At 64.0% G+C, this 19,334-nt stretch overlaps 1 protein-coding gene across 1 annotated transcript in view; it reads left to right on the top strand.

Moving 5' to 3' along the window:
* Positions 1-398: 398 nt before the first annotated feature.
* Positions 399-19,334, top strand: part of LOC140399362 (uncharacterized) — a 166,522-nt gene continuing 147,586 nt past the window's right edge. The window contains exon 1 of the mRNA XM_072488934.1: positions 399-439. Coding sequence (XP_072345035.1) covers positions 419-439 — 21 coding nt within the window. The 5' untranslated portion in view covers positions 399-418. The remainder of the gene's footprint in view (positions 440-19,334) is intronic.

Genomic DNA, 19,334 nt, shown 5'->3' with positions numbered 1-19,334 from the left:
GCTCGTTCCAGACACTCACCACCCCCTGTGTGAAAACATTGCCCCTCTGGACCCTTCTGTATCTCTCCCCTCTCACATTAAACCAAAGATGTTGACTATCTACCTTATCTCGGCCCTCATTATTTTATACACCTCTATAAGATCACCCCCACGCCTCCTCCGCTCCAGGGAAAAGGATCCCAGCCGATCCAGCCTGGCTTTATAAATCAAACCATCAAGTCCAGTAGCATCCTCGTAAACCCTTTCTGCACTCTTTCTAATTTAACAAATCCTTTCAATAATAGGGTGACAAAAACTCAACACATTATAATAACAATCATTATTCGTGCCTGTCTCCCAGTGCAGTGCAGTGGGGCATTACTTGTACCAAAGGTGTGATCTGTTGCTGTTTCAGGGTGCTGATGGTGTTCGTGGCTTTATGGGACACAAAGGTGAAAAGGTGAGGAACAAATTTATCAACCGCAGGTGTAAGGTTCAGGCCTGTTCTGGTCGCCCGCAACAGGCTTGGGCCTGTCTCCCGCATCATGCTGTAAAGAACGAGTGTGTTTGTGTGAGCGGGGGACGGGGCGGGGGGCGGAGCGTGTGTTGGGCGAGTGTGTGCGTGAGTGTGTTTGGCGAGTGTGTGCAGGTGTTAGGCAAGTGTGCGTGAGTTGGGCGAGTGTGTGCGTGAGTTGGGCGAGTGTGCGAGAGTGTGCTTGACCAGTGTGTGCATGAGTGTGTTTGGCAAGTGTGTGCGTGAGTTGGGGTGAGTGTGTGCGAGAGTCTGTTTGACCAGTGTGTGCGTGAGTTGGGCAAGTTTAGGGCAACACGGTAGCACAGTGCTTAGCACTGTTTCTTCACAGCTCCAGGGTCCCAGGTTCGATTCCGGCTTGGGGTCACTGTCTGTGCGGAGTCTGCACGTTCTCCCAGTGTCGTGTGGGTTTCCTCCGGGTGCTCCGGTTTCCTCCCACAAGTCCCAATGGTGGATTGGCCATGATAAATTGCCTTAGTGTCCATAGGTTGGGTGGGGTTGCTGGGTTACGGAGATAGGGTGGAGACGCGAGCTTAAGTAGGGTGCTCTTTCCAAGAGCCGGTGCAGACGCGATGGGCTGAATGGCCTCCTTCTGCACTGTAAATTCTATGATCTATGGTCTATAAGTGTGCGCGTATGTTGGGCGAGTCTGCGTCTGTTGGGCGGTGTGTGCTTGTGTTAGGCGAGTGTGCGTGTTTGTCGGGTGAGTGTGTGCATGTATTGGGCATGTGTGCACGTCTGTTGGGCGAATGTGTGCATGTATTGAGTGAGTGTGTGCGTGTGTTTGGCGAGCGTGCGTGTGTTTGGCGAGCGTGCGTGTGTTTGGCGAGCGTGCGTGTGTTTGGCGAGGGTGCGTGTTTGGCGAGGGTGCGTGTTTGGCGAGCGTGCGTGTGTTTGGCGAGGGTGCGTGTTTGGCGAGGGTGCGTGTTTGGCGAGCGTGCGTGTGTTTGGCGAGGGTGCGTGTTTGGCGAGCGTGCGTGTGTTTGGCGAGCGTGCGTGTGTTTGGCGAGCGTGCGTGTGTTTGGCGAGTGTGCGTGTTTGGCGAGTGTGCGTGTTTGGCGAGCGTGCGTGTGTTTGGCGAGCGTGCGTGTGTTTGGCGAGTGTGCGTGTGTTTGGCGAGCGTGCGTGTGTTTGGCGAGCGTGCGTGTGTTTGGCGAGCGTGCGTGTGTTTGGCGAGCGTGCGTGTGTTTGGCGAACGTGCGTGCGTTTGGCGAGTGTGCTTGTGTTTGGCGAGCGTGCGTGCGTTTGGCAAGCGTGCGTGTGTTTGGCGAGCGTGCGTGTGTTTGGCGAGTGTGCTTGTGTTTGGCGAGCGTGCTTGTGTTTGGCGAGCGTGCGTGCGTTTGGCGAGCGTGCGTGTGTCTGGCGAGCGTGCGTGTGTTTGGCGAGCGTGCGTGCGTCTGCCGAGCGTGCGTGCGTTTGGCGAGCGTGCGTGCGTTTGGCGAGCGTGCGTGTGTCTGGCGAGCGTGCGTGTGTTTGGCGAGTGTGCGTGTTTGGCGAGTGTGCGTGTGTTTGGCGAACGTGCGTGTGTTTGGCGAGCGTGCGTGCGTCTGCCGAGCGTGCGTGCGTTTGGCGAGTGTGCGTGTGTTTGGCGAGCGTGCGTGTGTCTGGCGAGCGTGCGTGTGTTTGGCGAGCGTGCGTGTGTCTGGCGAGCGTGCGTGTGTTTGGCGAGTGTGCGTGTGTTTGGCGAGCGTGCGTGCGTTTGGCGAGCGTGCATGTGTTTGGCGAGCGTGCGTGTTTGGCGAGTGTGCGTGTGTTTGGCGAGCGTGCGTGTGTTTGGCGAGTGTGCGTGTGTTTGGCGAGCGTGCGTGTGTTTGGCGAGTGTGCGTGTTTGGCGAGTGTGCGTGTGTTTGGCGAGCGTGCGTGTGTTTGGCGAGCGTGCGTGTGTTTGGCGAGCGTGCGTGTGTCTGGCGAGCGTGCGTGTGTTTGGCGAGCGTGCGTGCGTCTGCCGAGCGTGCGTGTGTTTGGCGAGGGTGCGTGTTTGGCGAGGGTGCGTGTTTGGCGAGCGTGCGTGTGTTTGGCGAGGGTGCGTGTTTGGCGAGGGTGCGTGTTTGGCGAGGGTGCGTGTTTGGCGAGCGTGCGTGTGTTTGGCGAGCGTGCGTGTGTTTGGCGAGCGTGCGTGTGTTTGGCGAGGGTGCGTGTTTGGCGAGGGTGCGTGTTTGGCGAGCGTGCGTGTGTTTGGCGAGGGTGCGTGTTTGGCGAGGGTGCGTGTTTGGCGAGCGTGCGTGTGTTTGGCGAGGGTGCGTGTTTGGCGAGCGTGCGTGTGTTTGGCGAGCGTGCGTGTGTTTGGCGAGCGTGCGTGTGTCTGGCGAGTGTGCTTGTGTTTGGCGAGCGTGCGTGCGTTTGGCGAGCGTGCGTGTGTCTGGCGAGCGTGCGTGTGTCTGGCGAGCGTGCGTGTGTTTGGCGAGCGTGCGTGTGTCTGGCGAGCGTGCGTGTGTTTGGCGAGCGTGCGTGTGTCTGCCGAGAGTGCGTGCGTTTGGCGAGCGTGCGTGTGTCTGGCGAGCGTGCGTGTGTTTGGCGAGTGTGCGTGTTTGGCGAGTGTGCGTGTGTTTGGCGAACGTGCGTGTGTTTGGCGAGCGTGCATGTGTTTGGCGAGCGTGCGTGTTTGGCGAGTGTGCGTGTGTTTGGCGAGCGTGCGTGTGTTTGGCGAGTGTGCGTGTGTTTGGCGAGCGTGCGTGTGTTTGGCGAGTGTGCGTGTTTGGCGAGTGTGCGTGTGTTTGGCGAGTGTGCGTGTTTGGCGAGTGTGCGTGCGTTTGGCGAGCGTGCATGTGTTTGGCGAGCGTGCGTGTTTGGCGAGCGTGCGTGTGTCTGGGGAGCGTGCGTGTGTTTGGCGAGCGTGCGTGTGTTTGGCGAGTGTGCGTGTGTCTGGGGAGCGTGCGTGTGTTTGGCGAGCGTGCGTGTGTCTGGGGAGCGTGCGTGTGTTTGGCGAGCGTGCGTGTGTTTGGCGAGTGTGCGTGTGTTTGGCGAGCGTGCGTGTGTTTGGCGAGTGTGCGTGTGTTTGGCGAGCGTGCATGTGTTTGGCGAGTGTGCGTGTTTGGCGAGTGTGCGTGTGTTTGGCGAGCGTGCGTGTGTTTGGCGAGTGTGCGTGTGTTTGGCGAGGGTGCGTGTTTGGCGAGGGTGCGTGTTTGGCGAGCGTGCGTGTGTTTGGCGAGGGTGCGTGTTTGGCGAGGGTGCGTGTTTGGCGAGTGTGCGTGTGTTTGGCGAGGGTGCGTGTTTGGCGAGGGTGCGTGTCTGGCGAGCGTGCGTGTGTTTGGCGAGCGTGCGTGTGTTTGGCGAGCGTGCGTGTGTTTGGCGAGGGTGCGTGTTTGGCGAGGGTGCGTGTTTGGCGAGCGTGCGTGTGTTTGGCGAGGGTGCGTGTTTGGCGAGCGTGCGTGTGTTTGGCGAGCGTGCGTGTGTTTGGCGAGTGTGCGTGTTTGGCGAGTGTGCGTGTGTTTGGCGAGCGTGCGTGTGTTTGGCGAGGGTGCGTGTGTTTGGCGAGTGTGCGTGTTTGGCGAGTGTGCGTGTGTTTGGCGAGCGTGCGTGTGTTTGGCGAGCGTGCGTGTGTTTGGCGAGGGTGCGTGTTTGGCGAGGGTGCGTGTTTGGCGAGCGTGCGTGTGTTTGGCGAGGGTGCGTGTGTTGGCGAGGGTGCGTGTTTGGCGAGCGTGCGTGTGTTTGGCGAGGGTGCGTGTTTGGCGAGCGTGCGTGTGTTTGGCGAGCGTGCGTGTGTTTGGCGAGCGTGCGTGTGTTTGGCGAGTGTGCGTGTGTTTGGCGAGCGTGCGTGTGTTTGGCGAGTGTGCGTGTGTTTGGCGAGCGTGCGTGTGTTTGGCGAGCGTGCGTGTGTTTGGCGAGGGTGCGTGTTTGGCGAGGGTGCGTGTTTGGCGAGCGTGCGTGTGTTTGGCGAGGGTGCGTGTTTGGCGAGGGTGCGTGTTTGGCGAGCGTGCGTGTGTTTGGCGAGGGTGCGTGTTTGGCGAGCGTGCGTGTGTTTGGCGAGCGTGCGTGTGTTTGGCGAGCGTGCGTGTGTTTGGCGAGTGTGCGTGTTTGGCGAGTGTGCGTGTTTGGCGAGCGTGCGTGTGTTTGGCGAGCGTGCGTGTGTTTGGCGAGTGTGCGTGTGTTTGGCGAGCGTGCGTGTATTTGGCGAGCGTGCGTGTGTTTGGCGAGCGTGCGTGTGTTTGGCGAGCGTGCGTGTGTTTGGCGAGCGTGCGTGTGTTTGGCGAACGTGCGTGCGTTTGGCGAGTGTGCTTGTGTTTGGCGAGCGTGCGTGCGTTTGGCGAGCGTGCGTGTGTTTGGCGAGCGTGCGTGTGTTTGGCGAGTGTGCTTGTGTTTGGCGAGCGTGCGTGCGTTTGGCGAGCGTGCGTGCGTTTGGCGAGCGTGCGTGTGTTTGGCGAGCGTGCGTGTGTTTGGCGAGTGTGCTTGTGTTCGGCGAGCGTGCGTGCGTTTGGCGAGCGTGCGTGTGTCTGGCGAGCGTGCGTGTGTTTGGCGAGCGTGCGTGCGTCTGCCGAGCGTGCGTGCGTTTGGCGAGCGTGCGTGTGTCTGGCGAGCGTGCGTGTGTTTGGCGAGTGTGCGTGTTTGGCGAGTGTGCGTGTGTTTGGCGAACGTGCGTGTGTTTGGCGAGCGTGCGTGCGTCTGCCGAGCGTGCGTGCGTTTGGCGAGTGTGCGTGTGTTTGGCGAGCGTGCGTGTGTCTGGCGAGCGCGCGTGTGTTTGGCGAGCGTGCGTGTGTCTGGCGAGCGTGCGTGTGTTTGGCGAGTGTGCATGTGTTTGGCGAGCGTGCGTGCGTTTGGCGAGCGTGCATGTGTTTGGCGAGCGTGCGTGTTTGGCGAGTGTGCGTGTGTTTGGCGAGCGTGCGTGTGTTTGGCGAGTGTGCGTGTGTTTGGCGAGCGTGCGTGTGTTTGGCGAGTGTGCGTGTTTGGCGAGTGTGCGTGTGTTTGGCGAGCGTGCGTGTGTTTGGCGAGCGTGCGTGTGTTTGGCGAGCGTGCGTGTGTCTGGCGAGCGTGCATGTGTTTGGCGAGCGTGCGTGCGTCTGCCGAGCGTGCGTGTGTTTGGCGAGGGTGCGTGTTTGGCGAGGGTGCGTGTTTGGCGAGCGTGCGTGTGTTTGGCGAGGGTGCGTGTTTGGCGAGGGTGCGTGTTTGGCGAGGGTGCGTGTTTGGCGAGCGTGCGTGTGTTTGGCGAGCGTGCGTGTGTTTGGCGAGCGTGCGTGTGTTTGGCGAGGGTGCGTGTTTGGCGAGGGTGCGTGTTTGGCGAGCGTGCGTGTGTTTGGCGAGGGTGCGTGTTTGGCGAGGGTGCGTGTTTGGCGAGCGTGCGTGTGTTTGGCGAGGGTGCGTGTTTGGCGAGCGTGCGTGTGTTTGGCGAGCGTGCGTGTGTTTGGCGAGCGTGCGTGTGTCTGGCGAGTGTGCTTGTGTTTGGCGAGCGTGCGTGCGTTTGGCGAGCGTGCGTGTGTTTGGCGAGCGTGCGTGTGTTTGGCGAGTGTGCTTGTGTTCGGCGAGCGTGCGTGCGTTTGGCGAGCGTGCGTGTGTCTGGCGAGCGTGCATGTGTTTGGCGAGCGTGCGTGCGTCTGCCGAGCGTGCGTGCGTTTGGCGAGCGTGCGTGTGTCTGGCGAGCGTGCGTGTGTTTGGCGAGTGTGCGTGTTTGGCGAGTGTGCGTGTGTTTGGCGAACGTGCGTGTGTTTGGCGAGCGTGCGTGCGTCTGCCGAGCGTGCGTGCGTTTGGCGAGTGTGCGTGTGTTTGGCGAGCGTGCGTGTGTCTGGCGAGCGTGCGTGTGTTTGGCGAGCGTGCGTGTGTCTGGCGAGCGTGCGTGTGTTTGGCGAGTGTGCATGTGTTTGGCGAGCGTGCGTGCGTTTGGCGAGCGTGCATGTGTTTGGCGAGCGTGCGTGTTTGGCGAGTGTGCGTGTGTTTGGCGAGCGTGCGTGTGTTTGGCGAGTGTGCGTGTGTTTGGCGAGCGTGCGTGTGTTTGGCGAGTGTGCGTGTTTGGCGAGTGTGCGTGTGTTTGGCGAGCGTGCGTGTGTTTGGCGAGCGTGCGTGTGTTTGGCGAGCGTGCGTGTGTCTGGCGAGCGTGCATGTGTTTGGCGAGCGTGCGTGCGTCTGCCGAGCGTGCGTGTGTTTGGCGAGGGTGCGTGTTTGGCGAGGGTGCGTGTTTGGCGAGCGTGCGTGTGTTTGGCGAGGGTGCGTGTTTGGCGAGGGTGCGTGTTTGGCGAGGGTGCGTGTTTGGCGAGCGTGCGTGTGTTTGGCGAGCGTGCGTGTGTTTGGCGAGCGTGCGTGTGTTTGGCGAGGGTGCGTGTTTGGCGAGGGTGCGTGTTTGGCGAGCGTGCGTGTGTTTGGCGAGGGTGCGTGTTTGGCGAGGGTGCGTGTTTGGCGAGCGTGCGTGTGTTTGGCGAGGGTGCGTGTTTGGCGAGCGTGCGTGTGTTTGGCGAGCGTGCGTGTGTTTGGCGAGCGTGCGTGTGTCTGGCGAGTGTGCTTGTGTTTGGCGAGCGTGCGTGCGTTTGGCGAGCGTGCGTGTGTCTGGCGAGCGTGCGTGTGTCTGGCGAGCGTGCGTGTGTTTGGCGAGCGTGCGTGTGTCTGGCGAGCGTGCGTGTGTCTGGCGAGCGTGCGTGTGTCTGCCGAGCGTGCGTGCGTTTGGCGAGCGTGCGTGTGTCTGGCGAGCGTGCGTGTGTTTGGCGAGTGTGCGTGTTTGGCGAGTGTGCGTGTGTTTGGCGAACGTGCGTGTGTTTGGCGAGCGTGCATGTGTTTGGCGAGCGTGCGTGTTTGGCGAGTGTGCGTGTGTTTGGCGAGCGTGCGTGTGTTTGGCGAGTGTGCGTGTGTTTGGCGAGCGTGCGTGTGTTTGGCGAGTGTGCGTGTTTGGCGAGTGTGCGTGTGTTTGGCGAGTGTGCGTGTTTGGCGAGTGTGCGTGCGTTTGGCGAGCGTGCATGTGTTTGGCGAGCGTGCGTGTTTGGCGAGCGTGCGTGTGTCTGGGGAGCGTGCGTGTGTTTGGCGAGCGTGCGTGTGTTTGGCGAGTGTGCGTGTGTCTGGGGAGCGTGCGTGTGTTTGGCGAGCGTGCGTGTGTCTGGGGAGCGTGCGTGTGTTTGGCGAGCGTGCGTGTGTTTGGCGAGTGTGCGTGTGTTTGGCGAGCGTGCGTGTGTTTGGCGAGTGTGCGTGTGTTTGGCGAGCGTGCATGTGTTTGGCGAGTGTGCGTGTTTGGCGAGTGTGCGTGTGTTTGGCGAGCGTGCGTGTGTTTGGCGAGTGTGCGTGTGTTTGGCGAGGGTGCGTGTTTGGCGAGGGTGCGTGTTTGGCGAGCGTGCGTGTGTTTGGCGAGGGTGCGTGTTTGGCGAGGGTGCGTGTTTGGCGAGTGTGCGTGTGTTTGGCGAGGGTGCGTGTTTGGCGAGGGTGCGTGTCTGGCGAGCGTGCGTGTGTTTGGCGAGCGTGCGTGTGTTTGGCGAGCGTGCGTGTGTTTGGCGAGGGTGCGTGTTTGGCGAGGGTGCGTGTTTGGCGAGCGTGCGTGTGTTTGGCGAGGGTGCGTGTTTGGCGAGCGTGCGTGTGTTTGGCGAGCGTGCGTGTGTTTGGCGAGTGTGCGTGTTTGGCGAGTGTGCGTGTGTTTGGCGAGCGTGCGTGTGTTTGGCGAGGGTGCGTGTGTTTGGCGAGTGTGCGTGTTTGGCGAGTGTGCGTGTGTTTGGCGAGCGTGCGTGTGTTTGGCGAGCGTGCGTGTGTTTGGCGAACGTGCGTGCGTCTGCCGAGCGTGCGTGTGTCTGGCGAGCGTGCGTGTGTCTGGGGAGCGTGCGTGTGTTGGCGAGCGTGCGTGTGTTGGCGAGCGTGCGTGTGTTTGGCGAGCGTGCGTGTGTCTGGGGAGCGTGCGTGTGTTGGCGAGCGTGCGTGTGTCTGGCGAGCGTGCGTGTGTTTGGCGAGCGTGCGTGCGTTTGGCGAGCGTGCGTGTGTCTGGCGAGCGTGCGTGTGTTTGGCGAGCGTGCGTGTGTCTGCCGAGCGTGCGTGTGTCTGGCGAGCGTGCGTGTGTCTGGCGAGCGTGCGTGTGTTTGGCGAGCGTGCGTGTGTTGAGCGTGCGTGTGTTTGGCGAGCGTGCGGCGAGCGTGCGTGTGTTGAGCGGTGCGTGTGTTTGGCGAGCGTGCGTGTGTTTGGCGAGCGTGCGTGTGTCTGAAGCGTGCGTGTGTTCTGGCGAGCCGTGCGTGTGTCTGGCGAGCGTGCGGTGTCTGGCGAGCGTGCGTGTGTTTGGCGAGCGTGCGTGTGTTTGGCGAGCGTGCGTGTGTTGGCGAGCGTGCGTGTGTTTGGCGAGCGTGCGTGTGTTGGCGAGCGTGCGTGTGTCTGGCGAGCGTGCGTGTGTCTGGCGAGCGTGCGTGGTGTTGGCGAGCGTGGCGTGTGTTTGGGGGGCGAGCGTGCGTGTGTTTGGCGAGCGTGCGTGTGTTTTGGCGAGCGTGCGTGTGTCTGGCGAGCGTGCGTGTGCCGTTTGGCGAGCGTGCGTGTGTCTGGCGAGCGGCGTGCCGTGTGTCTGGCGAGCGTGCGTGTGTCTGGCGAGCGTGCGTGTGTTGGCGAGCGTGCGTGTGTTTGGCGAGCGTGCGTGTGTTGGCGAGCGTGCGTGTGTCTGGCGAGCGTGCGTGTGTTCTGGCGAGCGTGCGTGTGTCTGGCGAGCGTGCGTGTGTCTGGCGAGCGTGCGTGTGTTTGGCGAGCGTGCGTGTGTCTGCGGGTGCGTGCGTGGTTGGCGAGCGTGCGTGTGTCTGGCGAGCGTGCGTGTGTTCTGGCGAGCGTGCGTGTGTCTGGCGAGCGTGCGTGTGTCTGGCGAGCGTGCGTGTGTCTGGCGAGCGTGCTGTGTGTTGGGCGACGGTGCGTGTGTCTGGGCGAGCGTGCCGCGCTGTGTGTTGGCGAGCGTGCGTGTGTCTGGCGAGCGTGCGTGTGTCTGGCGAGCGTGCGTGTGTCTGGCGAGCGTGCGTGCGGTGTTGGCTGGCGAGCGTGCGTGTGTCTGCGGAGCGTGCGTGTGTCTGGCGAGCGCGTGCCGTGCTGGTCTGGGGAGCGTGCGTGCGTCTGGCGAGCGTGCGTGTGTCTGGGGAGCGTGCGTGTGTTCTGGCGAGCCGTGCGTCGTGTGTCTGGGGAGCGTGCGTGTGTCTGGCGAGCGTGCGTGTGTTGGCGAGCGTGCGTGGTGTCCTGGGGAGCGTGCGTGCGTCTGGGAGCGCGTGCGTCGTGTGTCTGGGGAGCGTGCGTGTGTCTGGCGAGCGTGCGTGTGTCTGGCGAGCGTGCGTGTGTTTGGCGAGCGTGCGTGTGTCTGGCGAGCGTGCGTGTGTTTTGGCGAGCGTGCGTGTGTCTGGCGAGCGTGCGTGTGTCTGGCGAGCGTGCGTGTGTTTGGCGAGCGTGCGTGTGTTGAGCGTGCGTGTGTTTGGCGAGCGTGCGTGTGTTTGGCGAGCGTGCGTGTGTCTGGCGAGCGTGCGTGTGTCTGGCGAGCGTGCGTGTGTTGAGCGTGCGTGTGTTTGGCGAGCGTGCGTGTGTTTGGCGAGCGTGCGTGTGTTGAGCGTGCGTGTGTCTGGCGAGCGTGCGTGTGTCTGGCGAGCGTGCGTGTGTTGAGCGTGCGTGTGTTTGGCGACGCGTGCGTGTGTTTGGCGAGCGTGCGTGTGTCTGGGGAGCTTGCGTGTGTCTGGCGAGCGTGCGTGTGTTTGGCGAGCGTGCGTGTGTCGGGGTGCGTGCGTGCGTCTGGCGAGCGTGCGTGTGTCTGCCGAGCGTGCGTGTGTCTGGCGAGCGTGCGTGTGTCTGGGGAGCGTGCGTGTGTCTGGCGAGCGTGCGTGTGTTTGGCGAGCGTGCGTGCGTCTGGGGAGCGTGCGTGCGTCTGGCGAGCGTTGCGTGCGTCTGGGAGCGTGCGTGTGTCTGGCGAGCGTGCGTGTGTCTGGGAGCGTGCGTGTGTCTGGCGATGCGTGCGTGTGTCTGGCGAGCGTGCGTGTGTCTGGCGAGCGTGCGTGTGTCTGGCGAGCGTGCGTGTGTCTGGCGAGCGTGAGTGTGTCTGGCGAGCGTGCGTGTGTCTGGGGAGCGTGCGTGTGTTTGGCGAGCGTGCGTGTGTCTGGCGAGGCGGTGCGTGTGTCTGGCGAGCGTGCGTGTGTCTGGCGAGCGTGCGTGTGTCTGGCGAGCGTGCGTGTGTCTGGGGGAGCGTGCGTGTGTCTGGGGAGCGTGCGTGTGTCTGGCGAGCGTGCGTGTGTTTGGCGAGCGTGCGTGTGTTTGGCGAGCGTGCGTGTGTTTGGCGAGCGTGCGTGTGTTTGGCGAGTGTGCGTGTGTTTGGCGAGCGTGCGTGTGTCTGGCGAGCGTGCGTGTGTTTGGCGAGCGTGCGTGTGTCTGGCGAGTGTGCGTGTGTCTGGCGAGCGTGCGTGTGTTTGGCGAGCGTGCGTGTGTTTGGCGAGCGTGCGTGTGTCTGGCGAGCGTGCGTGTGTCTGGGGAGCGTGCGTGTGTTTGGCGAGCGTGCGTGTGTTTGGCGAGCGTGCGTGTGTCTGGCGAGCGTGCGTGTGTCTGGGGAGCGTGCGTGTGTCTGGGAGCGTGCGTGTGTCTGGGGAGCGTGCGTGTGTCTGGCGAGCGTGCGTGTGTCTGGCGAGCGTGCGTGTGTTTGGCGAGGGTGCGTGTGTTTGGCGAGCGTGCGTGTGTCTGGCGAGCGTGCGTGTGTCTGGGGAGCGTCCGTGTGTCTGGCGAGCGTCCGTGTGTCTGGCGAGCGTGCGTGTGTTCTGGCGAGCGTGCGTGTGTCTGGCGAGCGGTGCGTGTGTCTGGGGAGCGTGCGTGTGTCTGGCGAGCGTGCGTGTGTCTGGCGAGCGTGCCGTGTGTCTGGCGAGCGTGCGTGTGTTTGGCGAGCGTGCGTGTGTCTGGGGAGCGTGCGTGTGTCTGGGGAGCGTGCGTGTGTTTGGCGAGCGTGCGTGTGTCTGGCGAGCGTGCGTGTGTCTGGCGAGCGTGCGTGTGTTTGGCGAGCGTGCGTGTGTCTGGCGAGCGTGCGTGTGTCTGGGGAGCGTGCGTGTGTTTGGCGAGCGTGCGTGTGTTTGGCGAGCGTGCGTGTGTCTGGCGAGCGTGCGTGTGTCTGGCGAGCGTGCGTGTGTCTGGGGAGCGTGCGTGTGTTTGGCGAGCGTGCGTGTGTTTGGCGAGCGTGCGTGTGTCTGGCGAGCGTGCGTGTGTCTGGCGAGCGTGCGTTGTTGGCGAGCGTGCGTGTGTCTGGCGAGCGTGCGTGTGTCTGGCGAGCGTGCGTGTGTCTGGCGAGCGTGCGTGTGTCTGGCGAGCGTGCTGTGTGTTCTGGCGAGCGTGTGTGTGTCTGGCGAGCTGTGCGTGTGTCTGGCGGAGCGTGCGTGTGTTTGGCGAGCGTGCGTGTGTTTGGCGAGGGTGCGTGTGTCTGGCGAGCGTGCGTGTGTCTGGCGAGCGTGCGTGTGTCTGGCGAGGGTGCGTGTGTCTGGCGAGCGTGCGTTGTGTTTGGCGAGGGTGCGTGTGTCTGGCAAGCGTGCGTGTGGTCTGGCGAGCGTGCGTGTGTCTGGCGAGCGTGCGTGTGTTTGGCGAGCGTGCGTGTGTCTGGCGAGCGTGCGTGTGTTTGGCGAGCGTGCGTGTGTTGGCGAGCGTGCGTGTGTTTGGCGAGCGTGCGTGCGTCTGCCGAGCGTGCGTGTGTTTGGCGAGGGTGCGTGTTTGGCGAGGGTGCGTGTTTGGCGAGCGTGCGTGTGTTTGGCGAGGGTGCGTGTTTGGCGAGGGTGCGTGTTTGGCGAGGGTGCGTGTTTGGCGAGCGTGCGTGTGTTTGGCGAGCGTGCGTGTGTTTGGCGAGCGTGCGTGTGTTTGGCGAGGGTGCGTGTTTGGCGAGGGTGCGTGTTTGGCGAGCGTGCGTGTGTTTGGCGAGGGGTGCGTGTTTGGCGAGGGTGCGTGTTTGGCGAGCGTGCGTGTGTTTGGCGAGGGTGCGTGTTTGGCGAGCGTGCCGTGTGTTTGGCGAGGCCGTTGCGTGTGTTTGGCGAGCGTGCGTGTGTCTGGCGAGTGTGCTTGTGTTTGGGCGAGCGTGCGTGCGTTTGGCGAGCGTGCGTGTGTCTGGCGAGCGTGCGTGTGTCCTGGCGAGCGTGCGTGTGTTTGGCGAGCGTGCGTGTGTCTGGCGAGCGTGCGTGTGTCTGGCGAGCGTGCGTGTGTCTGCCGGAGCGTGCGTGCGTTTGGCGAGCGTGCGTGTGTCTGGCGAGCGTGCGTGTGTTTGGCGAGTGTGCGTGTTTGGCGAGTGTGCGTGTGTTTGGCGAACGTGCGTGTGTTTGGCGAGCGTGCATGTGTTTGGCGAGCGTGCGTGTTTGGCGAGTGTGCGTGTGTTTGGCGAGCGTGCGTGTGTTTGGCGAGTGTGCGTGTGTTTGGCGAGCGTGCGTGTGTTTGGCGAGTGTGCGTGTTTGGCGAGTGTGCGTGTGTTTGGCGAGTGTGCGTGTTTGGCGAGTGTGCGTGCGTTTGGCGAGCGTGCATGTGTTTGGCGAGCGTGCGTGTTTGGCGAGCGTGCGTGTGTCTGGGGAGCGTGCGTGTGTTTGGCGAGCGTGCGTGTGTTTGGCGAGTGTGCGTGTGTCTGGGGAGCGTGCGTGTGTTTGGCGAGCGTGCGTGTGTCTGGGGAGCGTGCGTGTGTTGGCGAGCGTGCGTGTGTTTGGCGAGTGTGCGTGTGTTTGGCGAGCGTGCGTGTGTTTGGCGAGTGTGCGTGTGTTTGGCGAGCGTGCATGTGTTTGGCGAGTGTGCGTGTTTGGCGAGTGTGCGTGTGTTTGGCGAGCGTGCGTGTGTTTGGCGAGTGTGCGTGTGTTTGGCGAGGGTGCGTGTTGGCGAGGGTGCGTGTTTGGCGAGCGTGCGTGTGTTTGGCGAGGGTGCGTGTTTGGCGAGGGTGCGTGTTTGGCGAGTGTGCGTGTGTTTGGCGAGGGTGCGTGTTTGGCGAGGGTGCGTGTCTGGCGAGCGTGCGTTGTGTTTGGCGAGCGTGCGTGTGTTTGGCGAGCGTGCGTGTGTTTGGCGAGGGTGCGTGTTTGGCGAGGGTGCGTGTTTGGCGAGCGTGCGTGTGTTTGGCGAGGGTGCGTGTTTGGCGAGCGTGCGTGTGTTTGCGAGCGTGCGTGTGTTTGGCGAGTGTGCGTGTTTGGCGAGTGTGCGTGTGTTTGGCGAGCGTGCGTGTGTTTGGCGAGTGTGCGTGTGTTTGGCGAGTGTGCGTGTTTGGCGAGTGTGCGTGTGTTTGGCGAGCGTGCGTGTGTTTGGCGAGCGTGCGTGTGTTGGGCGAACGTGCGTGCGTCTGCCGAGCGTGCGTGTGTCTGGCGAGCGTGCGTGTGTCTGGGGGAGCGGTGCGTGTGTTGGCGAGCGTGCGTGTGTTGGCGAGCGTGCGTGTGTTTGGCGAGCGTGCGTGTGTCTGGGGAGCGTGCGTGTGTTGGCGAGCGTGCGTGTGTCTGGCGAGCGTGCGTGTGTTTGGCGAGCGTGCGTGCGTTTGGCGAGCGTGCGTGTGTCTGGCGAGCGTGCGTGTGTTTGGCGAGCGTGCGTGTGTCTGCCGAGCGTGCGTGTGTCTGGCGAGCGTGCGTGTGTCTGGCGAGCGTGCGTGTGTTTGGCGAGCGTGCGTGTGTTGAGCGTGCGTGTGTTTGGCGAGCGTGCGTGTGTTTGGCGAGCGTGCGTGTGTTGAGCGTGCGTGTGTTTGGCGAGCGTGCGTGTGTTGAGCGTGCGTGTGTCTGGCGAGCGTGCGTGTGTCTGGCGAGCGTGCGTGTGTCTGGCGAGCGTGCGTGTGTTTGGCGAGCGTGCGTGTGTTGAGCGTGCGTGTGTTTGGCGAGCGTGCGTGTGTTTGAGCGATGGGGCGTGTGTTGAGCGTGCGTGTGTTTGGCGAGCGTGCCGTGTGTCTGGCGAGCGTGCGTGTGTCTGGCGAGCGTGCGTGTGTCTGGCGAGCGTGCGTGTGTCTGGCGAGCGTGCGTGTGTCTGGGGAGCGTGCGTGTGTTTGGCGAGCGTGCGTGTGTTTGGCGAGCGTGCGTGTGTTGGCGAGCGTGCGTGTGTTGAGCGTGCGTGTGTTTGGCGAGCGTGCGTGTGTTTGGCGAGCGTGCGTGTGTTTGGCGAGCGTGCGTGTGTCTGGCGAGCGTGCGTGTGTTTGGCGAGCGTGCGTGTGTCTGGCGAGCGTCTGCGTGTGTCTGGCGAGCGAGTGCGTGTGTCTGGCGAGCGTGCGTGTGTCTGGCGAGCGTGCGTGTGTTTGGCGAGCGTGCGTGTGTTTGGAGCGTGCGTGTGTTTGGCGAGCGTGCGTGTGTTTGGCGAGCGTGCGTGTGTCTGGCGAGCGTGCGTGTGTCTGGCGAGCGTGCGTGTGTTGAGCGTGCGTGTGTTGGCGAGCGTGCGTGTGTTTGGCGAGCGTGCGTGTGTCTGGGGAGCGTGCGTGCGTCTGGCGAGCGTGCGTGTGACTGGCGAGCGTGCGTGTGTTTGGCGAGCGTGCGTGTGTCTGGGGAGCGTGCGTGTGTCTGGCGAGCGTGCGTGTGTATGGCGAGCGTGCGTGTGTTTGGCGAGCGTGCGTGTGTCTGGCGAGCGTGCGTGCGTCTGGCGAGCGTGCGTGTGTCTGCCGAGCGTGCGGTGTGTTTGGCGAGCGTGCGTGTGTCTGGGGAGCGTGCGTGCGTCTGGGCGAGCGTGCGTGTGTCTGGCGAGCGTGCGTGTGTCTGGCGAGCGTGCGTGTGTCTGGGGAGCGTGCGTGAGTCTGGCGAGCGTGCCGTGTGTTTGGCGAGCGTGCGTGTGTCTGGGGAGCGTGCGTGCGTCTGCGAGCGTGCGTGTGTCTGGGGAGCGTGCGTGTGTCTGGCGAGCGTGCGTGTGTCTGGCGAGCGTGCGTGTGTTTGGCGAGCGTGCGTGTGTCTGGCGAGCGTGCGTGTGTTTGGCGAGCGTGCGTGTGTCTGGCGAGCGTGCGTGTGTCTGGCGAGCGTGCGTGTGTTTGGCGAGCGTGCGTGTGTTGAGCGTGCGTGTGTTTGGCGAGCGTGCGTGTGTTTGGCGAGCGTGCGTGTGTCTGGCGAGCGTGCGTGTGTCTGGGCGAGCGTGCGTGTGTTGAGCGTGCGTGTGTTTGGCGAGCGTGCGTGTGTTTGGCGAGCGTGCGAGTGTTGAGCGTGCGTGTGTCTGGCGAGCGTGCGTGTGTCTGGCGAGCGTGCGTGTGTTGAGCGTGCGTGTGTTTGGCGAGCGTGCGTGTGTTTGGCGAGCGTGCGTGTGTCTGGGAGACTTGCGTGTGTCTGGCGAGCGTGCGTGTGTTTGGCGAGCGTGCGGTGTGTTCTGGGCGAGCGTGCGTGGTCTGGGAGCGTGCGTGTGTCTGCGAGCGTGCGTGTGTCTGGCGAGCGTGCGTGTGTCTGGGGAGCGTGCGTGTGTCTGGCGAGCGTGCGTGTGTTTGGCGAGCGTGCGTGCGTCTGGGGAGCGTGCGTGCGTCTGGCGAGCGTGCGTGCGTCTGGGGAGCGTGCGTGTGTCTGGCGAGCGTGCGTGTGTCTGGGGAGGCGTGCGTGTGTCTGGGCGAGCGTGCGTGTGTCTGGCGAGCGTGCGTGTGTCTGGCGAGCGTCGTGTGTCTGGCGAGCGTGCGTGTGTTTGGGGAGCGTGCGTGTGTCTGGCGAGCGTGCGTGTGTCTGGGCGAGCGTGCGTGTGTCTGGGGAGCGTGCGTGTGTTTGGCGAGCGTGCGTGTGTCTGGCGAGCGTGCGTGTGTCTGGCGGAGCGTGCGTGTGTCTGGCGAGCGTGCGTGTGTCTGGCGAGCGTGCGTGTGTCTGGCGAGCGTGGCGTGTGTCTGGCGAGCGTGCGTGTGTCTGGGAGCGTGCGTGTGTCTGGCGAGCGTGCGTGTGTTGGCGAGCGTGCGTGTGTCTGGCGAGCGTGCGTGTGTTGGCGGAGCGTGCGTGTGTTTGGCGAGTGTGCGTGTGTTTGGCGAGCGTGCGTGTGTTCTGGCGAGCGTGCGTGTGTTTGGCGAGCGTGCGTGTGTCTGGCGAGCGTTCTGGTTGTGCGTGTGTCTGGCGAGCGTGCGTGTGTTTGGCGAGCGTGCGTGTGTTTGGCGAGCGTGCGTGTGTCTGGCGAGCGTGCGTGTGTCTGGGGAGCGTGCGTGTGTTTGGCGAGCGTGCGTGTGTTTGGCGAGCGTGCGTGTGTCTGGCGAGCGTGCGTGTGTCTGGGGAGCGTGCGTGTGTCTGGGGAGCGTGCGTGTGTCTGGGGAGCGTGCGTGTGTCTGGCGAGCGTGCGTGTGTCTGGCGAGCGTGCGTGTGTTTGGCGAGGGTGCGTGTGTTTGGCGAGCGTGCGTGTGTCTGGCGAGCGTGCGTGTGTCTGGGGGAGCGTCCGTGTGTCTGGCGAGCGTCCGTGTGTCTGGCGAGCGTGCGTGTGTCTGGCGAGCGTGCGTGTGTCTGGCGAGCGTGCGTGTGTCTGGGAGCGTGCGTGGTCTGGCGAGCGTGCGTGTGTCTGGCGAGCGTGCGTGTGTTTGGCGAGCGTGCGTGTGTCTGGGGAGCGTGCGTGTGTCTGGGGAGCGTGCGTGTGTTTGGCGAGCGTGCGTGTGTCTGGCGAGCGTGCGTGTGTCTGGCGAGCGTGCGTGTGTTTGGCGAGCGTGCGTGTGTCTGGCGAGCGTGCGTGTGTCTGGGGAGCGTGCGTGTGTTTGGCGAGCGTGCGTGTGTTTGGCGAGCGTGCGTGTGTCTGGCGAGCGTGCGTGTGTCTGGCGAGCGTGCGTGTGTCTGGGGAGCGTGCGTGTGTTTTGGCGAGTGTGCGTGTTTGGCGAGTGTGCGTGTGTTTGGCGAGCGTGCGTGTGTTTGGCGAGGGTGCGTGTGTTTGGCGAGTGTGCGTGTTTGGCGAGTGTGCGTGTGTTTGGCGAGCGTGCGTGTGTTTGGCGAGCGTGCGTGTGTTTGGCGAACGTGCGTGCGTCTGCCGAGCGTGCGTGTGTCTGGCGAGCGTGCGTGTGTCTGGGAGCGTGCGTGTGTTGGCGAGCGTGCGTGTGTTGGCGAGCGTGCGTGTGTTTGGCGAGCGTGCGTGTGTCTGGGGAGCGTGCGTGTGTTGGCGAGCGTGCGTGTGTCTGGCGAGCGTGCGTGTGTTTGGCGAGCGTGCGTGCGGTTTGGCGAGCGTGCGTGTGTCTGGCGAGCGTGCGTGTGTTTGGCGAGCGTGCGTGTGTCTGCCGAGCGTGCGTGTGTCTGGCGAGCGTGCGTGTGTCTGGCGAGCGTGCGTGTGTTTGGCGAGCGTGCGTGTGTTGAGCGTGCGTGTGTTTGGCGAGCGTGCGTGTGTTTGGCGAGCGTGCGTGTGTTGAGCGGTGGCGTGTGTTTGGCGAGGCGTGGCGTGTGTTGAGCGTGCGTGTGTCTGGCGAGCGTGCGTGTGTCTGGCGAGCGTGCGTGTGTCTGGCGAGCGTGCGTGTGTTTGGCGAGCGTGCGTGTGTTGAGCGTGCGTGGTCGTTTGGCGAGCGTGCGTGTGTTTGGCGAGCGTGCGTGTGTGAGCGTGCGTGTGTTTGGCGAGCGTGCGTGTGTCTGGCGAGCGTGCGTGTGTCTGGCGAGCGTGCGTGTGTCTGGCGAGCGTGCGTGTGTCTGGGGAGCGTGCGTGTGTTTGGCGAGCGTGCGTGTGTTTGGCGAGCGTGCGTGTGTTGGCGAGCGTGCGTGTGTTGAGCGTGCGTGTGTTTGGCGAGCGTGCGTGTGTTTGGCGAGCGTGCGTGTGTTTGGCGAGCGTGCGTGTGTTTGGCTGAGCGTGCGTGTGTCTGGCGAGCGTGCGTGTGTTTGGCGAGCGTGCGTGTGTCTGGCGAGCGTGCGTGTGTCTGGCGAGCGTGCGTGTGTCTGGCGAGCGGTGCGTGTGTCTGGCGAGCGTGCGTGTGTTTGGCGAGCGTGCGTGTGTTGAGCGTGCGTGTGTTTGGCGAGCGTGCGTGTGTTTGGCGAGCGTGCGTGTGTCTGGCGAGCGTGCGTGTGTCTGGCGAGCGTGCGTGTGTTGAGCGTGCGTGTGTTTGGCGAGCGTGCGTGTGTTTGGCGAGCGTGCGTGTGTCTGGGGAGCGTGCGTGCGTCTGGCGAGCGTGCGTGTGACTGGCGAGCGTGCGTGTGTTTGGCGAGCGTGCGTGTGTCTGGGGAGCGTGCGTGTGTCTGGCGAGCGTGCGTGTGTATGGCGAGCGTGCGTGTGTTTGGCGAGCGTGCGTGTGTCTGGCGAGCGTGCGTGGGTCTGGCGAGCGTGCGTGCGTCTGGCGAGCGTGCGTGTGTCTGCCGAGCGTGCGTGTGTCTGGCGAGCGTGCGTGTGTCTGGGGAGCGTGCGTGCGTCTGGCGAGCGTGCGTGTGTCTGGGAGCGTGCGTGTGTCTGGCGAGCGTGCGTGTGTCTGGGGAGCGTGCGTGTGTCTGGCGAGCGTGCGTGTGTTTGGCGAGCGTGCGTGTGTCTGGGGAGCGTGCGTGCGTCTGGCGAGCGTGCGTGTGTCTGGGGAGCGTGCGTGTGTCTGGCAGAGCGTGCGTGTGTCTGGCGAGCGTGCGTGTGTTTGGCGAGCGTGCGTGTGTCTGGCGAGCGTGCGTGTGTTTGGCGAGCGTGCGTGTGTCTGGCGAGCGTGCGTGTGTCTGGCGAGCGTGCGTGTGTTTGGCGAGCGTGCGTGTGTTGAGCGTGCGTGTGTTTGGCGAGCGTGCGTGTGTTTGGCGAGCGTGCGTGTGTCTGGCGAGCGTGCGTGTGTCTGGCGAGCGTGCGTGTGTTGAGCGTGCGTGTGTTTGGCGAGCGTTGCGTGTGTTTGGCGAGCGTGCGTGTGTTGAGCGTGCGTGTGTCTGGCGAGCGTGCGTGTGTCTGGCGAGCGTGCGTGTGTTGAGCGTGCGTGTGTTTGGCGAGCGTGCGTGTGTTTGGCGAGCGTGCGTGTGTCTGGGGAGCTTGCGTGTGTCTGGCGAGCGCGCGTGTGTTTGGCGAGCGTGCGTGTGTCTGGGGAGCGTGCGTGCGTCTGGCGAGCGTGCGTGTGTCTGCCGAGCGTGCGTGTGTCTGGCGAGCGTGCGTGTGTCTGGGGAGCGTGCGTGTG

The sequence above is a fragment of the Scyliorhinus torazame genome, chromosome 22 (genome assembly GCF_047496885.1).
Source record: "Scyliorhinus torazame isolate Kashiwa2021f chromosome 22, sScyTor2.1, whole genome shotgun sequence".
NCBI lineage: Eukaryota > Metazoa > Chordata > Chondrichthyes > Carcharhiniformes > Scyliorhinidae > Scyliorhinus > Scyliorhinus torazame.
This window is presented reverse-complemented; position numbering and strand designations above follow the sequence as displayed.